The sequence below is a fragment of the Ruditapes philippinarum genome, unplaced genomic scaffold (genome assembly GCF_026571515.1).
Source record: "Ruditapes philippinarum isolate M1 unplaced genomic scaffold, ASM2657151v2 ctg2866_1_1_1_1, whole genome shotgun sequence".
NCBI lineage: Eukaryota > Metazoa > Mollusca > Bivalvia > Venerida > Veneridae > Ruditapes > Ruditapes philippinarum.
Window position 1 is genome coordinate 167,359 of NW_026856519.1, and position 16,815 is coordinate 184,173.

At 31.0% G+C, this 16,815-nt stretch overlaps 1 protein-coding gene across 1 annotated transcript in view; it reads right to left on the reverse strand.

Annotated features, from left to right (window-relative positions):
* The window catches only part of LOC132746862 (uncharacterized), a 61,063-nt gene extending 44,530 nt beyond the window's left edge, over window positions 1-16,533 (reverse strand). The window contains exons 1-4 of the mRNA XM_060736135.1: window positions 16,263-16,533; window positions 9,081-9,285; window positions 2,456-2,521; window positions 350-457 (exon numbers count right to left, since the gene is read on the reverse strand). Of these exons, the coding sequence (XP_060592118.1) occupies window positions 350-457; window positions 2,456-2,521; window positions 9,081-9,188 (282 nt within the window). The 5' untranslated portion in view covers window positions 9,189-9,285; window positions 16,263-16,533. The remainder of the gene's footprint in view (window positions 1-349; window positions 458-2,455; window positions 2,522-9,080; window positions 9,286-16,262) is intronic.
* Between the last annotated feature and the right edge of the window lie 282 nt (window positions 16,534-16,815).

Sequence of the window (16,815 nt, forward strand, 5' to 3'; positions counted from 1 at the left end):
AGAGTAAAGCTACATGATTTTAAATAGTTAATAAAATTGACTTTACTCGACTATAATTTACGTTATATTTGTAGCTATCGAAATCCTTAATGTTGATTACATTCTTATCAAATTATTTATCGATTTAACACAAAAATAGCAAAATATATTTTAAGGTACCGCCATTAGCGGAGGCACAATGCTATCATAACAAAATGTCAAGTTATCATCACCTTGAGGGCAAAGTAGGTTTTATTTTTCATTTCTTATTGCGAAATATTCGTAAATAAGGCATATCTACGTATTCTATTTGCTGTTTTCTTAATTGGGTTTATTCAGTATATTTTAAAACATAGTGGTTATCATATACCTGATTTGTGTCATTTTCACGCATGCGTCTGTAGGCTGCTGCGGCGACTTGAAAAATATGTGGCTCTAAATCTGTTCCGAATTTGTGAGTATTGTATTTATCATGGATCTATAAAACAATGATTTTATATAATCTGCATCGCTTATTATAAACATCGTATACAATGTTCTTAAGCTGTTTTAAGTGTTTTGCCTTGGCAAAGTTAAGTCAGAGTCCTATTGCTATAAAAGTGTCCTGAAAAGAAAGTGACGCCTATTGAAAATATGGTTCAAGGAACGAATTGCTATTGTTAAGGTATTAAGTTAAGTGAGACATAATGAACAATATTTACTGCATAATACTATCATTAATGTTGTGGATAAAGGGTATAACAACCATGTTGTGTAAGCTGTCACAGTTTTATTTGCACAACGCATTGCGATATTACAAGTACTTCCTTCTTCCGGTCACTGTATCCTTCATGGTACCCTACTAGTATATGAACAAGGTTAGCTTTTAAAAAAGCTAGTAGCGACTCGCTTCGTAATTTCATTCCAGGGGTGTGTTTAAATGTAAAAATGACAGTTCTGTACCTGAAGAGACTTCACCGATCATCAAAATAAAAGTGACATATAAAGTTACGGAAGCCAGTTCTCTCAGTGTAACAAAGGGGAATAAGAGTATATATGAAGATGCATGTAAACAGATAGAATGAAGTCCCTATGTCTATGCACATTTACTATATGGCCTGTTGACCTTGACCAAAAAATGTTAGATAGGTAGAATTCATAAAGATGTCTCTTTATACAAAGTTAAGTTGTAATATGTTATTTAGTATTGGAATGAGTGACAGACACAAGTCCTATACAGGAATATATTACTGAAGAATTCTCTTAGGTGTGGGCGAATTTAGATTCATGGGGCATGATTATTTGATTTGTACAAGTTCTCAAGTCTCGTAAATCCCGTTCAAAATAGATCGGGAGAGACCGGAAGCGACCGGACCGGAGAATAGTATATCCCGGTAAATACATACACAAAATACCGGAAAAGATAAAATTACCGGAAAAAAAGAAAAAGAAAATATGCACAGAACCAGGTGTACACTTATGTTAATTAACCAATTAATTGTTAATTATTTAACTTACTTAAGAGAAAACAGGAGAAATCGCTAAATCAAAAGTCAGTGTAAATATGATTTATTGAAAAGAATTCATGAAAACAAATATTTTATCGTCATTATTATCTTTGCGCTCAAAGCAATACTTGTTCCTTTTTAAAAATGGCGTGAAAATTGAAGGTTTTTTTTGACGCTATGTAAGATCAAATTTGATTGGCTTAATTATTTTGGATTCCAGCCCAGACAGATACATTTTGTAGAAAGCTGGAAACCAAGCTTAGATTAAATTTTTGGATGGATTTGGAGTTTTAGGTTGTTTCTAAGTAAAATCCTAACGTAATACCAGCTCGCCATGGCGAGCCGGCATAATCTTATCTGTCTCGCTAAAACAGGAAGTGCAATAATTTATCCACTGTGTTTGTTAACACTGTTTTTTACCATTGTGTTTTAAATACAGTTATCGACAAACTAGTAATCATGAAATTATAGTAATTATGATTGATTAGTAGATTGTGAACAGATATCATGCAATTGAGAAATTGTTAAATGGCATCAAAGTATTTGTGAAATATGAAGAAATATTGTATAAATTTGATCATTTGATTCGTTTGTCCGAAACTAGATGTATATTATTCACACGGATTGGTGTAAATCGTTTGTAAATGAAAAGTGTGAATATAAAATCGATCTATCCTTACATGATTACTTAAACAACTTACATTTATTATGAAATATTCATAATTTTTAAGACATGCTCGGTTATCTTGAGTTGTTTCAACTTCCTTACATTTCTGGAAGCTTTTGCCACCAGTATAGTGCTAGGCAAGCCTGCAGTTCCGTTCTGTCTGACAAGGAATATAACTGTTGGCTTACTTTAAATCTTCATCTTCATATCCCCAGAATTGATAATCGACAGTTCCAGAATATGGAAACTTAGCAAGTCCATTTAAGAAATTCAGCAGCATAAGGTAAAAAGGCGCGGTAAAATTAACTTAAATATTACATACCTTATCGTCATAAATCTTCAGCTGCTTGCAGGGGTTGACAGCAATTAATATTTCACTGATATTCGTCTGAAAGAATAAAAATAACAAGGTGAAAGGTCAACAGACCGGTAAGCAGAGTCGAGTAGACAACAACAGGGCGTATACAAAGCCTTTCTTTCCTAAAATATGACAAGGGTTTATTACATAATCTGAGTTTTGGAATGGATCTCAAAACACTTAACATGACATCTACGGTAATATAAAAAATCTTTAGTTTTGCAAGGGGTGTCCAAACGCCTTTCACGAAATTTACAAGTGAATCAACATCTTTTGTTTTGAAAAGGTATGATAGGTATTAAACCTCAATCGTGAAACATGGTAGGATAACGTGGATGAATCTAAATCCACGTGGCTACATCATATAATTTTTCTGATCAGAGTTTCTACTACATACTGAATAATTGTGATTTTTATGAAAGAAAAGTTCAAGAATTTTTTGAACAGCAATTTAAGTTATTTGTTTCTCGTAGAAAGAACTTATATCATTTATTCTGCTAACATTTTGTAAATATTTGAATTGCACTTTGGTAACAGGAATTTTTGTATACTTATCAAAGAAACATACTGGCATGTTTGGTATTAAAATTTGCAGCAATATAATTGATACGACTGTTTACATTCAAACTGAAATTTGATCATTATTATAACATTGGCTCAGAGGTGAAAATATAAAGTTGCAGATTTGTGTTTTTTGCAAATGGGTATTTTCTTGTATGTTTGTTTTTTTCTCCCCCTTTTTGGGGGGGGGGGGGGCGAGGGGGGGGACAGTTTTGATACGAAAGGTTTTTGAACGGAATATCATTCAAACCGAATTCCATATGACGTTACGTCAATCAATGGAGTCTCAATCATTTTTGGTCATCCATGAACAAGATGGACGCAAAAAATATCTATTAATTGTCACGTTACTAGACAAATCAGCTTTAAAATATAAAAATTCTGAAACTGTTACTTTAAAATTTCCCCTTTTTTATTTTAAGACTACAAAAGAACTCAATGTACAAGCATTGCATAGTGAATATTCATTCATATCTTATTAAAAAAAAGTTTAAGTAATTTTTTATCATTGCCAAAATCCCGATATAGATTAACCTTTAAAAATCGGGTTCAAGTTACGAGATAAGAACACGAGGCGTTTTAAAGACTCTCCCTTACTGTTATTTAATAAAGGGATTTGCATTACATAATCACTGAAATGATTTTGAAGGTTATTATAATTCAATGTATATATATTATAGTATACTTATAGTGTATTAAAGTTAATGTTGCCAGAAAAAGAATAAAAAGGATAAAAGGAGAATATATTTAAGGATTGAATATCAAACGATAGCAGGCAAACTATCATGCGTTCATTCGACACTTGTAAGGCCTTTTCAAAGTCACGCTGCATGTGCTGTTGTATCTGTTAAATGAAGTATCGCTGTCAATGTGCATTGTTGCGTTTTGAAAACTGATAACAATGAATCTTTATTTTCCAATTTAGAACTGAACAGTAAATATTCTATTTGTATTTGAAAGATGACCCTATCGATGATTCCTTTTCTTTTCATTAACTTAAGCAATATGATCATATTTCTCAAGTATTTTGTTTAAATCTAAAAACAGCTGCCAGAAAACGGCCAATCTTTTCTAATGTCAAACGTACTTTTTGTTTTTGTTTTAATTGATATTTAGTAAATTCTGACTTACTGAGTTATCCGTTATGTTATTTTTTTATTTTCGAACTGACTTAAGGGTTTAGTCACTATTTTGGAAATAAGTGCAACAGGTTGACTTATATATTGCGAACAGCAGTGCACTGTGGAGTAACAACGGGAATATTGTGTTGTTTTTACCGGGGTTCAGCTCTTGAAAAAAAGTCCCCACTTACCAAGTTTTGCAAATTGATTGAATATTTCTTAAATCAGTTAATGTTAAACTATAAAGTGATTCACAATATTATACAAAATTCAACTCCTGTATTCTAAAATAACGAAAAATGTTATGGATGAAAGTTGCAATTTTTGTTCTTCAGAAGGCCAGTAAGATACTTCTAGAAATAATATTTAAAGCATTTTGTAAATATTTTTTTAAACATTTGTATTACAAGACCCGACAAAATATTGTAAAGGTAAAGCAAAAAGTAACATTATTTTCAATTCATTTATTGTTTTGTTACATGCTTCATTGTGTTATGTTGTTTTAGCTTAGGTGAAGAGTCCGAACAAAACTTAAAAAAATAAAATCATTAAAGGGCCATAACTTTAAAAAGAAATCATTGACCCTTTAGCACAACTTTACTTATTACTGATCCTTCCGGCAAAGTTTGGATGAAATTGCACTAGTAGTTTCTGAGTCGGGACAAGCTTCAGTGTAGCTTGCAACACAACGAAACACATTCCTTTTTTTCAAATTCAAATTCTTTATTTCTCTCAGAGCATCATACATGATAGAAACATAAGGTATATAAGTAATTAACATTTGTAAAACGGCAATACGTACATGGCAAGTCATTTACAGAGAACAATCACAATACATAAAAAATATTTTTTATTTTCTTCTTTCGTTCAGTAGGGAAGTAATTTATTTAGTGTAATGATTCTTCAGCATAATTAATATGTATAAATTTAAATAATGTTTGACCACGTGTTCGTTATAGTATGAAAATAACATAAAATGATGTCTATTTCATTAATCCTCTTTTGACACCTGCCATGCATTATATTGGGCAAACGAAGTATTTGTTTTTATAAGAGATTTAAACTGATTGTAAAGTTTAATGTGTCGACTGAATTTTAACACATTTTTGCAGGGTTCATTTATTTCCTCATTTCATGGGCCTTAAGTTACGCGGTCTCGCGTGGGGTTTTAGTTACTCACAGAAAGTGTTAATGGATTTATTTCTACTGGAATTGAGCAGAGTTCTAAAGTTTGGATGAATCTTTATCAAGAAGGGGCGGCGAAATCAATTGTCCGTATTGCCACAGCCTGTACGGACAAGTGGAAATTTTCTAAAATTTACTATATAAGTATCATACGGACAAGTAAGGAAATGCTTCAAGTAAAAACGGACAAGTTAGTCAAAATCAGATTTTGCCGGCCCTGAATTCAAGTGATTTTGGATACATTGTACTATGAAATTTGTTGCAATGGCTGGATATACCGAAAGCTAGTGTTGCAGTGCTGTTGTCATAAAGGAAAACGTAAGTGTTAACAATTAATTGTTAATATCATAGATATGAGCTTGGTTTGATTTTCAATAAATTGAAAGTTTTTAAGCTTTTTCTTATCTCTGTGGTACCGATTTGATTTGCGGTCGTTTGCTAATAGGTATTTCATAAACGGGAATGGCTAGATACTTGGGGTTGGTCTCATTTGGAAGCTTGTGATAAAAGTTTTTTTAATTATCTGGACAATTGTTTTTACAGCGTCCCGGTAAATGAACCCCTTGCTCATAGACTCGAAGCTGGAGTTTCCTGCTTTCGCTTAAATAATAGTATATTTTTAAGTGGGCTCATATTTCACTTTTTTGTTGACACATTTAAGAAGAACACAGATATTTTTTTTGAAAACTCACGCCTCTCGTTCAAGATTCACGCTCACGCTAAACGTTCGCGCTCCCGTATGAATGGAATACCGGCCTTATTGTATCTTTTGTTTATGTTTTTGTCTTCTTATTTATTTAAGTTATATTTTTTCAAAACTCGATCAATGTATATCCGTGTAGGATTGTTATAGGCTCCCAATGATCGGAGCTGTTACAAAAAGAAAATTATATTAAACCCGAGGAAACTTTTTCCTCCGACGAAGTGAAAAACATTTTGTTTAATATCAAACTTCCAAACATGGAAACGCTCTACCCTTCGAAATTCTTGAAAAGGCGTTTAAGAAAAATAAAAATTTAAATGTTGATGCTTCCAATCAAAGACGCCGCCAAATGATGTGAACAGTCACATGCAATCTTGAAAATCGTTTTTTATAACAGTTGAATATCCGAAGTACTAATCAATTTTCTCTATGTTCTTAGTAAGTGCACGTTGTTTAATAATTAAGTTGCATATTTTTGTGAAAAAAGTAATGGCATGTCTGAAATTCTGAAATGTTTGTCTGTTGCGACAAAGATAGAAAGGTCTATTTTTAGATAACAAGTAAAATTTAAATGATTGATGTACTTAAAATGAATTGAAGTCTAAGACATAGGTAAAGAAAAATATCTTCGTTGCGCCGAGAATATGTGCAGTTAAATATTAATGTTAATTGCATGATGTTCGAATGATTTTGCGGACGAACTGATCTGTTATTTTACAAAAAGCAAAAATATGTCTGTAATGTCAAATTATAGTTATGAATAAATTGTTTCGTATAATCAATTGTTACGTATTGTTTTCTCAATTATGAAAAAATAATTTACTTGATTAAACACAAGCCTGGTATCTAGGTATAGAACCACAGAATGTAAAAAAATCTAGAAAGCAATTATCACAGAATCCTTCAAAATAACCTAATAGATTGTAAATATTTGTGATACATTTTAAAATGAACGTACTTTTTCACCCAGTTAATCTGTCTAATAACTCAACTGTTAACTATTTTCATGAATTAGCACACGTTTTGCCTATTTGCAAAAAAAAATTCCGTATCGCCAAAAAATATCCGTTGCGTATTTTAAGTCATACCGCTTGTTCCCTGTCCGAATTTGGTTCCCGTCACTAGACTCTAAAACTTGATGATTGATCTAAGCGTACTTTCTTAACGTTTAAGAGAAAGAACCTCCTCTCTGATAGTTGGTGTGGTTTAGGCTTTGTAACTTGCAACTTAATGTTGTTGGGAAATGATATTGAGTTGTCAGGGTTCTCTTCCCTCAGTCATTCGAAGATTCGATGCTAGCATACAGAGCATCATATTAAATTTTGCGACAACTTAAGGCGGAGCCGTACTTCAACAGAGGAGGAGCAAATGAAGTGAGTGACACTGCCTCAGTCGTAACCTCTCTCAACCGTTAAGGTTTAGAACGGTCGACTATAGACTGGCTAATTGGCACGTTATTTATTGGGTAAATAAAGTTAAATTGATAAAAAGAAAATGATATTCAAACATGACACTATCACGTTATTTAAACGTTTATTTTAATCAAAAAAGCTCATTGACATGTTGCACATCAGAAAAGTTATTTTTATCATGTTGTTAAAACAAAAACAAAAAATACACAAAAAAAAAATCTAAAATTTTCCCCATTGCTGAATAGGCGAATGCATATCTACTAGACGCCGCGTGCACACGGCGTCGTATCAACCCATAACAAGAGTAGTCTTTTTGTGCAAAATAAACTACTCTTGGTGGATTTCTAAAATTTGTATATCGATTTTTGTCGATAGTAGTGGAGTCAAAGGTAGGTTGTTGGGTGCAAGGCGATATTAAGTTGGTGTAAAGAGCGTAGTCTACGAATTTCTATAAATAAAATCTTTCAAAGTTAAAATAGACGTACTAAAATGTGAAGCTGGATAAATATGACTATATATATATATATATAAATTCTACTATAACTCGGTCTATCAATTATTGATAATTTTAGTCCGTACACCGACTAAGCATTACGTTCGTTTTGTTCATAGGGAAAAAAGTTCTCCAGCATAGATCATTGGAAGCCTAAAATAATCCTACACGGAACTAAATGTTCTATTTTTCGAAAAAATACAACTTAAATGAATAACAAGACAAAAACATAAACAATACGTTTAAATATGTCTTCCGCTCTATTTCGGTAATGTCTTTCGCTCGTTTTAACGTACACCACAATTTTGAAGTGGAACGAAAGTTGCCGGGCGTGACTCTCTTAGTGAAAGATTTCTGTTATTTAATATCAAATTTCAAACTGATAAAGAGCTTATTCTACTTAAAGTTTAAACTTGAACGTTTATTATTCTGAAATGATTTTAATACCAATCGTGACAAAATGTTGTATACGTATTTCTAGATAGTTTTGATGTATAACTAGTAAAAGTATAATAAAATGTTCTTTTTTTTCTTCTTTTCCTTCTGCATATTATCTGAGTGGATGGTCTTTCAAAATATTATGTCAGTTTTACTTAATCTGCAATTTTAAAAATGGGTCAAATTTACGGTATATTGAAAGAAAAAGAGTGTCAACCGCCATTTACCACAAGTTACACCCTTTGGTATGCTGATATAGGTAACAAAGAGTCGATATGTCATAGAGTCGTACATAGATCCATATAGCGGTTTTAATAACCTGAAAAATAATTCGGTATCAAAATGTTTTCTTGTTTTGTAACATAATGCTATGACATATGTTCATTCAAAGTTTAACAGTAATCGGCCAATGAAAATATTCGAATTATACGTATTCATGGTAATCCATATTTTGAAAATACTTTGATAAATATGAATTCCTTAGTTTGTGTAATATTTAGAGGTTGGCTTTGGATTTGAACATGAGAAATGTGTATATAAGACAATGCAATAAAAAGAAAATGAATTTTTGTACATGTCCAGTACAATTAGAGATGTGGAAATCAAAAAAGTATTTTCTTTTCCTTTTCTTTCGATGCCTGACAAAACATTAATATAGAAGCTTAAGTGTACTCACGTAAATAAGGTCACGATCATATCTCGCCTTCAGACACTTTTGGATGCTTTCAACAGACAAATCGTCCATGCGAGACAGATCATGTTGAAGCATCTCTGTCATCGCCATTCTGATTGGTCAGTTATCTGTACCGCGAACTGGTTAAAACGAACGGACAACCTGGTGCGATTAACTAATTCATGTTTGTGCTCTGTCCATTACAAAGCTGAAATAAATAGAAACGAATGTTAATTTCCTGAAATATTTTGCAATAATTTAACATTGAATATAATTATTATTCATCAATATGTGCTCATTATAAGTTAAGATAAATTTGTCTGATTACTAGTATACAAAAGCTGATTACTTCACATATAAGATTACCCCAATTAAAAATAAAAAAGGTTATTTCACATTGAAGAAACGTTTATCTGTGTTTCAGTTATCTTTATTTACTCGGATTTTGTCTATAATATAACAAAAGAATTCTTAATGAATATTTATATATCTGTCCCGATATTGTATAACACAATGATCATAATGCGTTGTATTTCAATGACATTTAAGATATTTGAACCAAATGATACTCTGCATAAAGGGCCTTTTAAGTTAGAAGTTTCAAATTACATGATTTTTCCTTGTTCCTTGTACCTGTATCATACATATTCATACAATCTGTACAACATGTGTGTGCATATAAGGTTTCGATTACGTCAGTTTGACAAAAGAAGAAAAAAATATTAAAAATTGTTTCCCCCCATTCAAACTTTATACAAATCAATGTTTTTGGTTAATGGCAAATAAAAAAAACAACTGCTAATAGTAACGTATAAACGAATTGGACTACAGTTGATAGGTAAAATGGAATTACTTTCTATGAAATTCGGCTACAGTCGCTTTGTAATTTATCTTAATAATGTACAAAATAACAGATTCTATCGAGGCACCAAGTGCAGACCAAGATCAACCGATACAGTCATGTTAACAGGGTATAGTCTGATTTTATTGACCTGTCAATTATGCATACATTATAGAACTCATTTAAATATTCGATCCCACTTCGGTTTGGTCCGTGTAGTTTACGAGAATTAATGTGGAGTATATTAGTCATGGATTGAAAGTCACGCCAGCTTAATGTGAAGGTTTTCGTTAATTCACAATAGTACAGTCGGTTAAGAGAATGCCTGATAATTTAGAGGTCTGTGGTTCGATCCTTGCTGTTGCCATTGTTTAGTACTCTTTCTTTATTTTTGCCGTATATTTTAAATGGAAACAGTTTGTAGTGTGTTTTACAGCATTGAAAAGACATTTATTGATTTAAATCCGTTTTAATTTTAAACATGAATTCTTAAAAACATGTTATTTAAAAAGAATATAGATATAACAAAATTAAGTAAAACATAATAAAACAAAACGAACAACATAAAAATAATCATATATAGCTCCAATATTGTTGAAAGTATTAATAAGAAAATAAAAACATAGACCTACGCGGTCTCGAACTTAAAACACGTGTGGCACTTAGAGTATAAGCTCGTGCTTTACCCTATTGCGCTTATAACGCTGAGTACACTTTGTTGAGAGATACAAATTAAACTAAATTCCATCGTACAGCGTACATCTCACGGAACTTACCGAAAATCTACCGAAGATTAATATACTGTGTGCATCGACCGTGTAATCAGTATGTAATTGACAGGTTAATAAAACCAAACAATATACAGGGTATACAAGTATTCGTACCCTTTATATTAAAAGATATTATTTTGTTAACCCAAGTACGTACAAATTTATTGCATTGCTGCAAAGTAATAATAGAAATGAGCTATGTAAATTAGCACTATATTACAAAAATGCTATGACTAGTAGAACTACAGTGTTAAATAATGTTCAATGATAGATAAAAATTTAGTTTATTAAAAATAAAGTTTAATGATAGATTAAAAATTAGTTTTGATATTGATTTTTCTTCTTAAATATGTTCATCCTCACTTAACTGAGGCTTAATAACAAATATCTGAACAATGACAATTGTTACAATTACAATTATTAATCTCTTTATATTATTTATTTTATTAATTTCTTTATATTGATTGCACTGAAAATTACATGTTACTCAAATATTATTATGTTATGTATATGATGATGTACTATGTACAAATCAGAAATAAAAGATCTGTTCTGTTCTGTTCTGTTCGGTAAAGGTATACTGGAAAAGTGTGTTTAGTGTGTTTTCTTTGTGATTGTTTTATCCAAATTAAAACTCGGTATCATTCGGCTGCAAAGCCGCCGGGTCTTATATGATTTTGAGTAACACGCATGATTTACTATGGCAAAGCACGATTACTTATTTTCGAGTATGAAACATTATTGCAAAATAAATAAAAACATTCACATATTTATGCTTAACATTTCAGTGCCCAATTTTTTGTTTTCAGTTTTATTGAAAAACATTGGTTATTTACATTTTTGCCAATTTAACGAGAAATCCTGTTATATCTCAGGAAAGAAAATAATGGACAGCCGGTTGTTTACCTATAATATGGAAGCTTTTTGAAACTGATTAATTTAGAGCACAGAAAATGATGACGAATCAAATTCAGCTTAAAAAGCTGGTCCTTCTTTTACAACGGGTGGACAAAACTGCATCAGAGCAGGGACCGTTTTTGTTTATAGCATATTCCCGATCGGTGTAAGCAATCAATTTTATATTTTTCTCTTTATTTTGTCTAGTACCCGTCTAGACCTATTTTCTAATGTATACCCGCGTTAAAAAGATACACATCGACAAAAGAAGTGAAACGACGAAACCACTGCGCTGAATACCAGTGTGACGTTATTGAATTTCCTTATGTGTGAGAAAGCTTCCCCTTTAATTATGCATTCCCGAAAATACATGTTAAGCATAAATGCACTTTGTAAACTTAGGAGTCAGCTTCTTACTTAGAAAAAAATAGTTTCTTTAAGTCAATTCTTTGTTAGTGCAAATTTGGAGGTCTACATGAATTTCAAGATAATTGCATTTTTTATAATTTATGCTATTTTGCTGATAATGTTTTTATAATGATACTTTGAATAGTGATTGTATTTTGTTAAAGGGAAAATTAAGCTAAAAGTTGAGCTAACCAAAATTCCTTCTTGGGCAATACTAAATTTATATAGGCCTTAATAGGATTATATACATGCGTCCATTTATAGAAGCTGTAAAAAATACATGTATCTTTAAAGATATGTATGGGTAAGAGCTTGTATTAAGATAACCATAGTGAGTCTTATCAAACTCTTACATATGTTACGAGCCATGCGTAACGAGAAAGAAAATCCAGCAACAAACTTGTAACAATAACAAATTTATTACAGAAAAATTACTAAAGAAAATTAAAACAACAAATTACATGTATGTGTACAAATACCTGAAGTCCAAATATAAATGTAAAATTCAAATGTCTAGTCTGATCCTGAAATGATCCCTTTTTGAATAGCACAGTTAAATCCAAGAACACTTAAGAATAAATTCCCACAATAAAATCCACAAGAATAATTAACAATCCAAGCTCCAATAAATCACTTAATTTCCAAGTTGAATAATACTCCAAATATATTGATGACTTAAAAGATCACTGATGACTAAAAAGGTCACTGATGACTTAAAAGATACTACGAAAGAAAAATCTCTTCTATATTATATTAAGCTAGGAAGTTTCTAGAATAGTCTTCCATTTACTACAGTTTTAATAATCTAGCAACTTCAACAATAAAGATCATTCCAGAAGTTTCTATCTAAATATAATGCATGAGTTTTTCTACAACAGTTAAGAAAGTTCTAGTACATACATGTAGTTAATGTTCTTAAAATAGAACAATGATAATATTGGAAATACCAACTGGTCAGATATAAATTATGTACATGTGATATGTTGTATACATAACACATATATCACTGCAAATTGCTTCTAACAACTCGATATCAGATAAAAACAGAGAAAGTGTCACCACTTTAATTAACAATCAAATTGTTTTCCCCAACAGTTACGTAAAACACGCTGCCTTTGGTCGACAGGTAAATGGGGTCCAATTACTTAGTCTTGCTTGTAAAACGATGAGTATTCACATCATAATATGCAGTTTATTTCTGAACATAATGTTTTGCTTACTTACTTTTTCTAGAAAATATAAACAGTAAGTAATTTATATCAGACATTTTTCTTAGAGTTAAAAGGATATCTAAAATTACAGTGTTCTAAATTAGCAATTGTCCGATAGCCCGTAACAACCAAATTTCTCCCCGGGCTACCAATATTTTGCAGAGATAAGCTCGACCGGGCTACCATATTTTCAGAGGCAATATAAACAACCATTTTAGTGTTGTGCTCCAATCTTTCCTTACTCTCACTCATAACGTAATTGATAATAAACAAATGTAATACATGCTCAAGCAAGTGATTTCACACAATTATAAATGTTCATTTGATGGAATATCAACAACACTCTATTTGCTATTGAATAAAATATATGTAAGTGGAGAATATCCATTTCGTTGGGAAGAGGTATAATAGTACCAAATTTTAAGAGCGGAGATATAGATGATGCAACAAATCACAGGGATATTACATTGATATATATTATTTCAAAATCTACTCACAAGTTCTTCTGAATTTTTTATAATAACCAAATTGTCCAAAAAGCACCAAATATAATTGAAAATCAATACGGCTTCCAAAATGATAAATCCACAGTCGATTGTATATTCTTTTGTATTCCGTTATTACAAAAACACTCTCTCATGGGAAGAAACTTTACTCAGTCTTTGTCGATTTTAAAAAAGTTTTGAAAAGATAGAAAGATCATAATTATATCGTATTGAACATGTCTGTAAAAGCGGCAATTAAATACAAAATTCTGTATCCACCTTCTTCGAATCTGAAATAGGCGCAAAAGAAGTGGATCCCAGCTTTAGCTTACTTTTTCTCTATTTCGTTAATAATTTAGTTAAAAGTATAAATACTAATTTTGAAGGATTGGTTATTATCGGTGAAATAAAACTTTTTGTTACTGTGTTTGTAGACGACACATTATTTTTGCGCACACACCTGAAGCATTACAGTCAATGCTCAATGACTTACAACTCTATTGTTTCAATTGGGGTAGAACTATCAATACAAAAAATACAAATATGATGAGTTTTGAACAAGGAAGACATTCTTCTTACGATATTAAGCTAAATAACGGATCATTAGAAATTGTAACCTATCTCAAATCTTTAGGAATGACTCTATTAAAGAACGGTTATTGGAATCGCACCAAAAAACTCTTGCGCAACATTCCCTTTACGCTCTCCATAATCTATTTTTTGTATTCAATCAGTAAGAACTAAAGTCGTTGATAAATGCAAGCTATTTGATAGTCTTGATAGGTGTATTCTTAATTATGGGGCAGAAGTATTTGGATACGACGAAGCAAAGAATATTGAATTAGTTCATTGTATTTTTTTAACGAATAGTATTTAATTTTAGGAAGTCAACACTTTTCAAAAGGTTTTGCGGAGAGCTTGACCGACATCCAAAGAGAATTGAAATAAAAATATAAATCTCTAGGAAAATAGATTACTTAAGCGAATAACAACATACTTAAAATTGATGCTGACATCGAAAATTCATATACAGGGAAAATTGGGTCTACCTTATCAAATCTGTTCGTCAGGAGATAGAGATGTATTATTTATGGTTAACTCATACTGCTAATACAAATAATTTCATTTCTTTAAAAACAGAATTTGGACATATATAAACAAGACTGGTATAGAAAAATAAATAATTCAAGGAGATTATCTTCCTATTGTATTTTCAAAAATGAATTTAAGCAAGACTTATATCTAAGTGTTATAAATACGAATAGCACATAATCTTGCCAAGAAACGCCTTTGGAAAAAAGAAAATGCCAAAAAATGTAACATGAATGTAATTGAAAATGAGTTTCATTTCCTCCTTATATGTCAAAATTGTTATAACCTAAGGAAACAATATATAAAACAAAATTTTGGTAGGTGGCCTACTTTAAGAAAATCGAATCACTGATGACAAGTAGAAATCCTAAAGACATTTATAATTTATCAAAATGTTTATATTTTTCATTTCAAAAAAGAGAGCTACAAAATGTATTGGAATTAAATAAGCTGAAAATATGTAACTTTTAATTAATTTATTTATTGTTCTGTTCTGTGTTAAATTTTTGTTTTGTACCATTCTCCTGCAAATCATTGAATATTGCACAATGTTTGTAATACGTTTATCCCTTTTCATAATAATTCAACTGAAATTATTATTGAATTATTCTGCAGAAAACAGACAAATTTTCATTTGTCACATATTTTTGCGATGCTACTTTTTAAAATTATAATTGTCACCAAAAGGAAGCTATGTTTTGTTAATAAGTGTTAAATAACAATCAAGATGAAAATTATTTCAACTTATTTGTTGAATTAAAATTGCTTAGGGTTTTGTTTAATATATCATTTGAGACAGAGATATTAACCAGTTTGTGTTGGTCATACACAAATGATATTCTTTGAGGGAGGGTGGGGTTGTGAATCATGCAGTGTTCGAATGTTTTTAATTGCTTTTTAGTGCTTCCCATTTTGATTACATTTCTTTTAAATATTTTACTAAATTAGCATTTTCTTTGTTCAAACTCTGCCCCCCCCCCACCTTCCCTCCCTTACTCTGTTTATTTATCATTCATGAATACTGCGTAACTAAATCTGTATTAGACATACTGGCTTTTAGTTATAGAGAATTAATTGTTTCAAATTATAATTATTTATTTCAAATATCATTACCCTGGAAGAATTAAATTTGAAACATGACATTTAGCAAAATACTCTCATTTGAAGCTAGGCTTTAATGTATTGAAAATAATGTTACGCTCTTAGAGTTATTTGCATAATTTTCAGGACATACAGATTTGTTCTTTCTGATCATCAGTAAACTAAACTGTTGTTGAAAATGAGACACAATCTGTGGCATCTATCCTCTTTTAAGCACTAAAAAAGGAAACTAAAGAAAAAAGAGCATAAATCAACAGTATAACATATAAAGTCAAGATAACAAGAACCCCACTCAATTTGTTAAAAATCTAATGATTTATTTCAATCATTAGATTGGTTCACGTGTTAAATTCAGAAGTAGTGAATATTCCTGTAATTACCTGCTCCAGTTCAATTCAGTCAAAAGTCCTTGTCACTTTAAGTTTTAAAACATTTTTATACATTTATTTTAACTTCCGATTTAACTACTTGTCAAAATGATTAAGTAAGAGAGGTGTATTTTGCTAGGTGTGACGCAGGAATGCGAAAACTATCCCGCAGACTTAGGTTACCGTACATCTATTCAACGATTTACACTTCAAGGCGCCTATTCAAGTAAAAATTCATTCGCAAGGGCGTTTTGTCTTCTGTATTATGCAATCTCAGATGTAATTGAAATACCCGTAACAAAATGTCCTGAAATGATAAAAGAAATCATATGCATATTTTGCAACTAACACATTTACAATATAACTCGTATAACATTTTTTTTCTAAGTACACATGTACGGACATTGCGAATTTTCATAAACATTGACGCACTTCTTCCATAATCATAACACTGTGTGTTTCATATATCTAAATACAGTTGCCCATTCTCTATATAATTATAATCTTCAATCTCAGCCGTTTTGTTATATTTCAGTCTTTTTTTAAATGATGAAAGCTCAAGTTT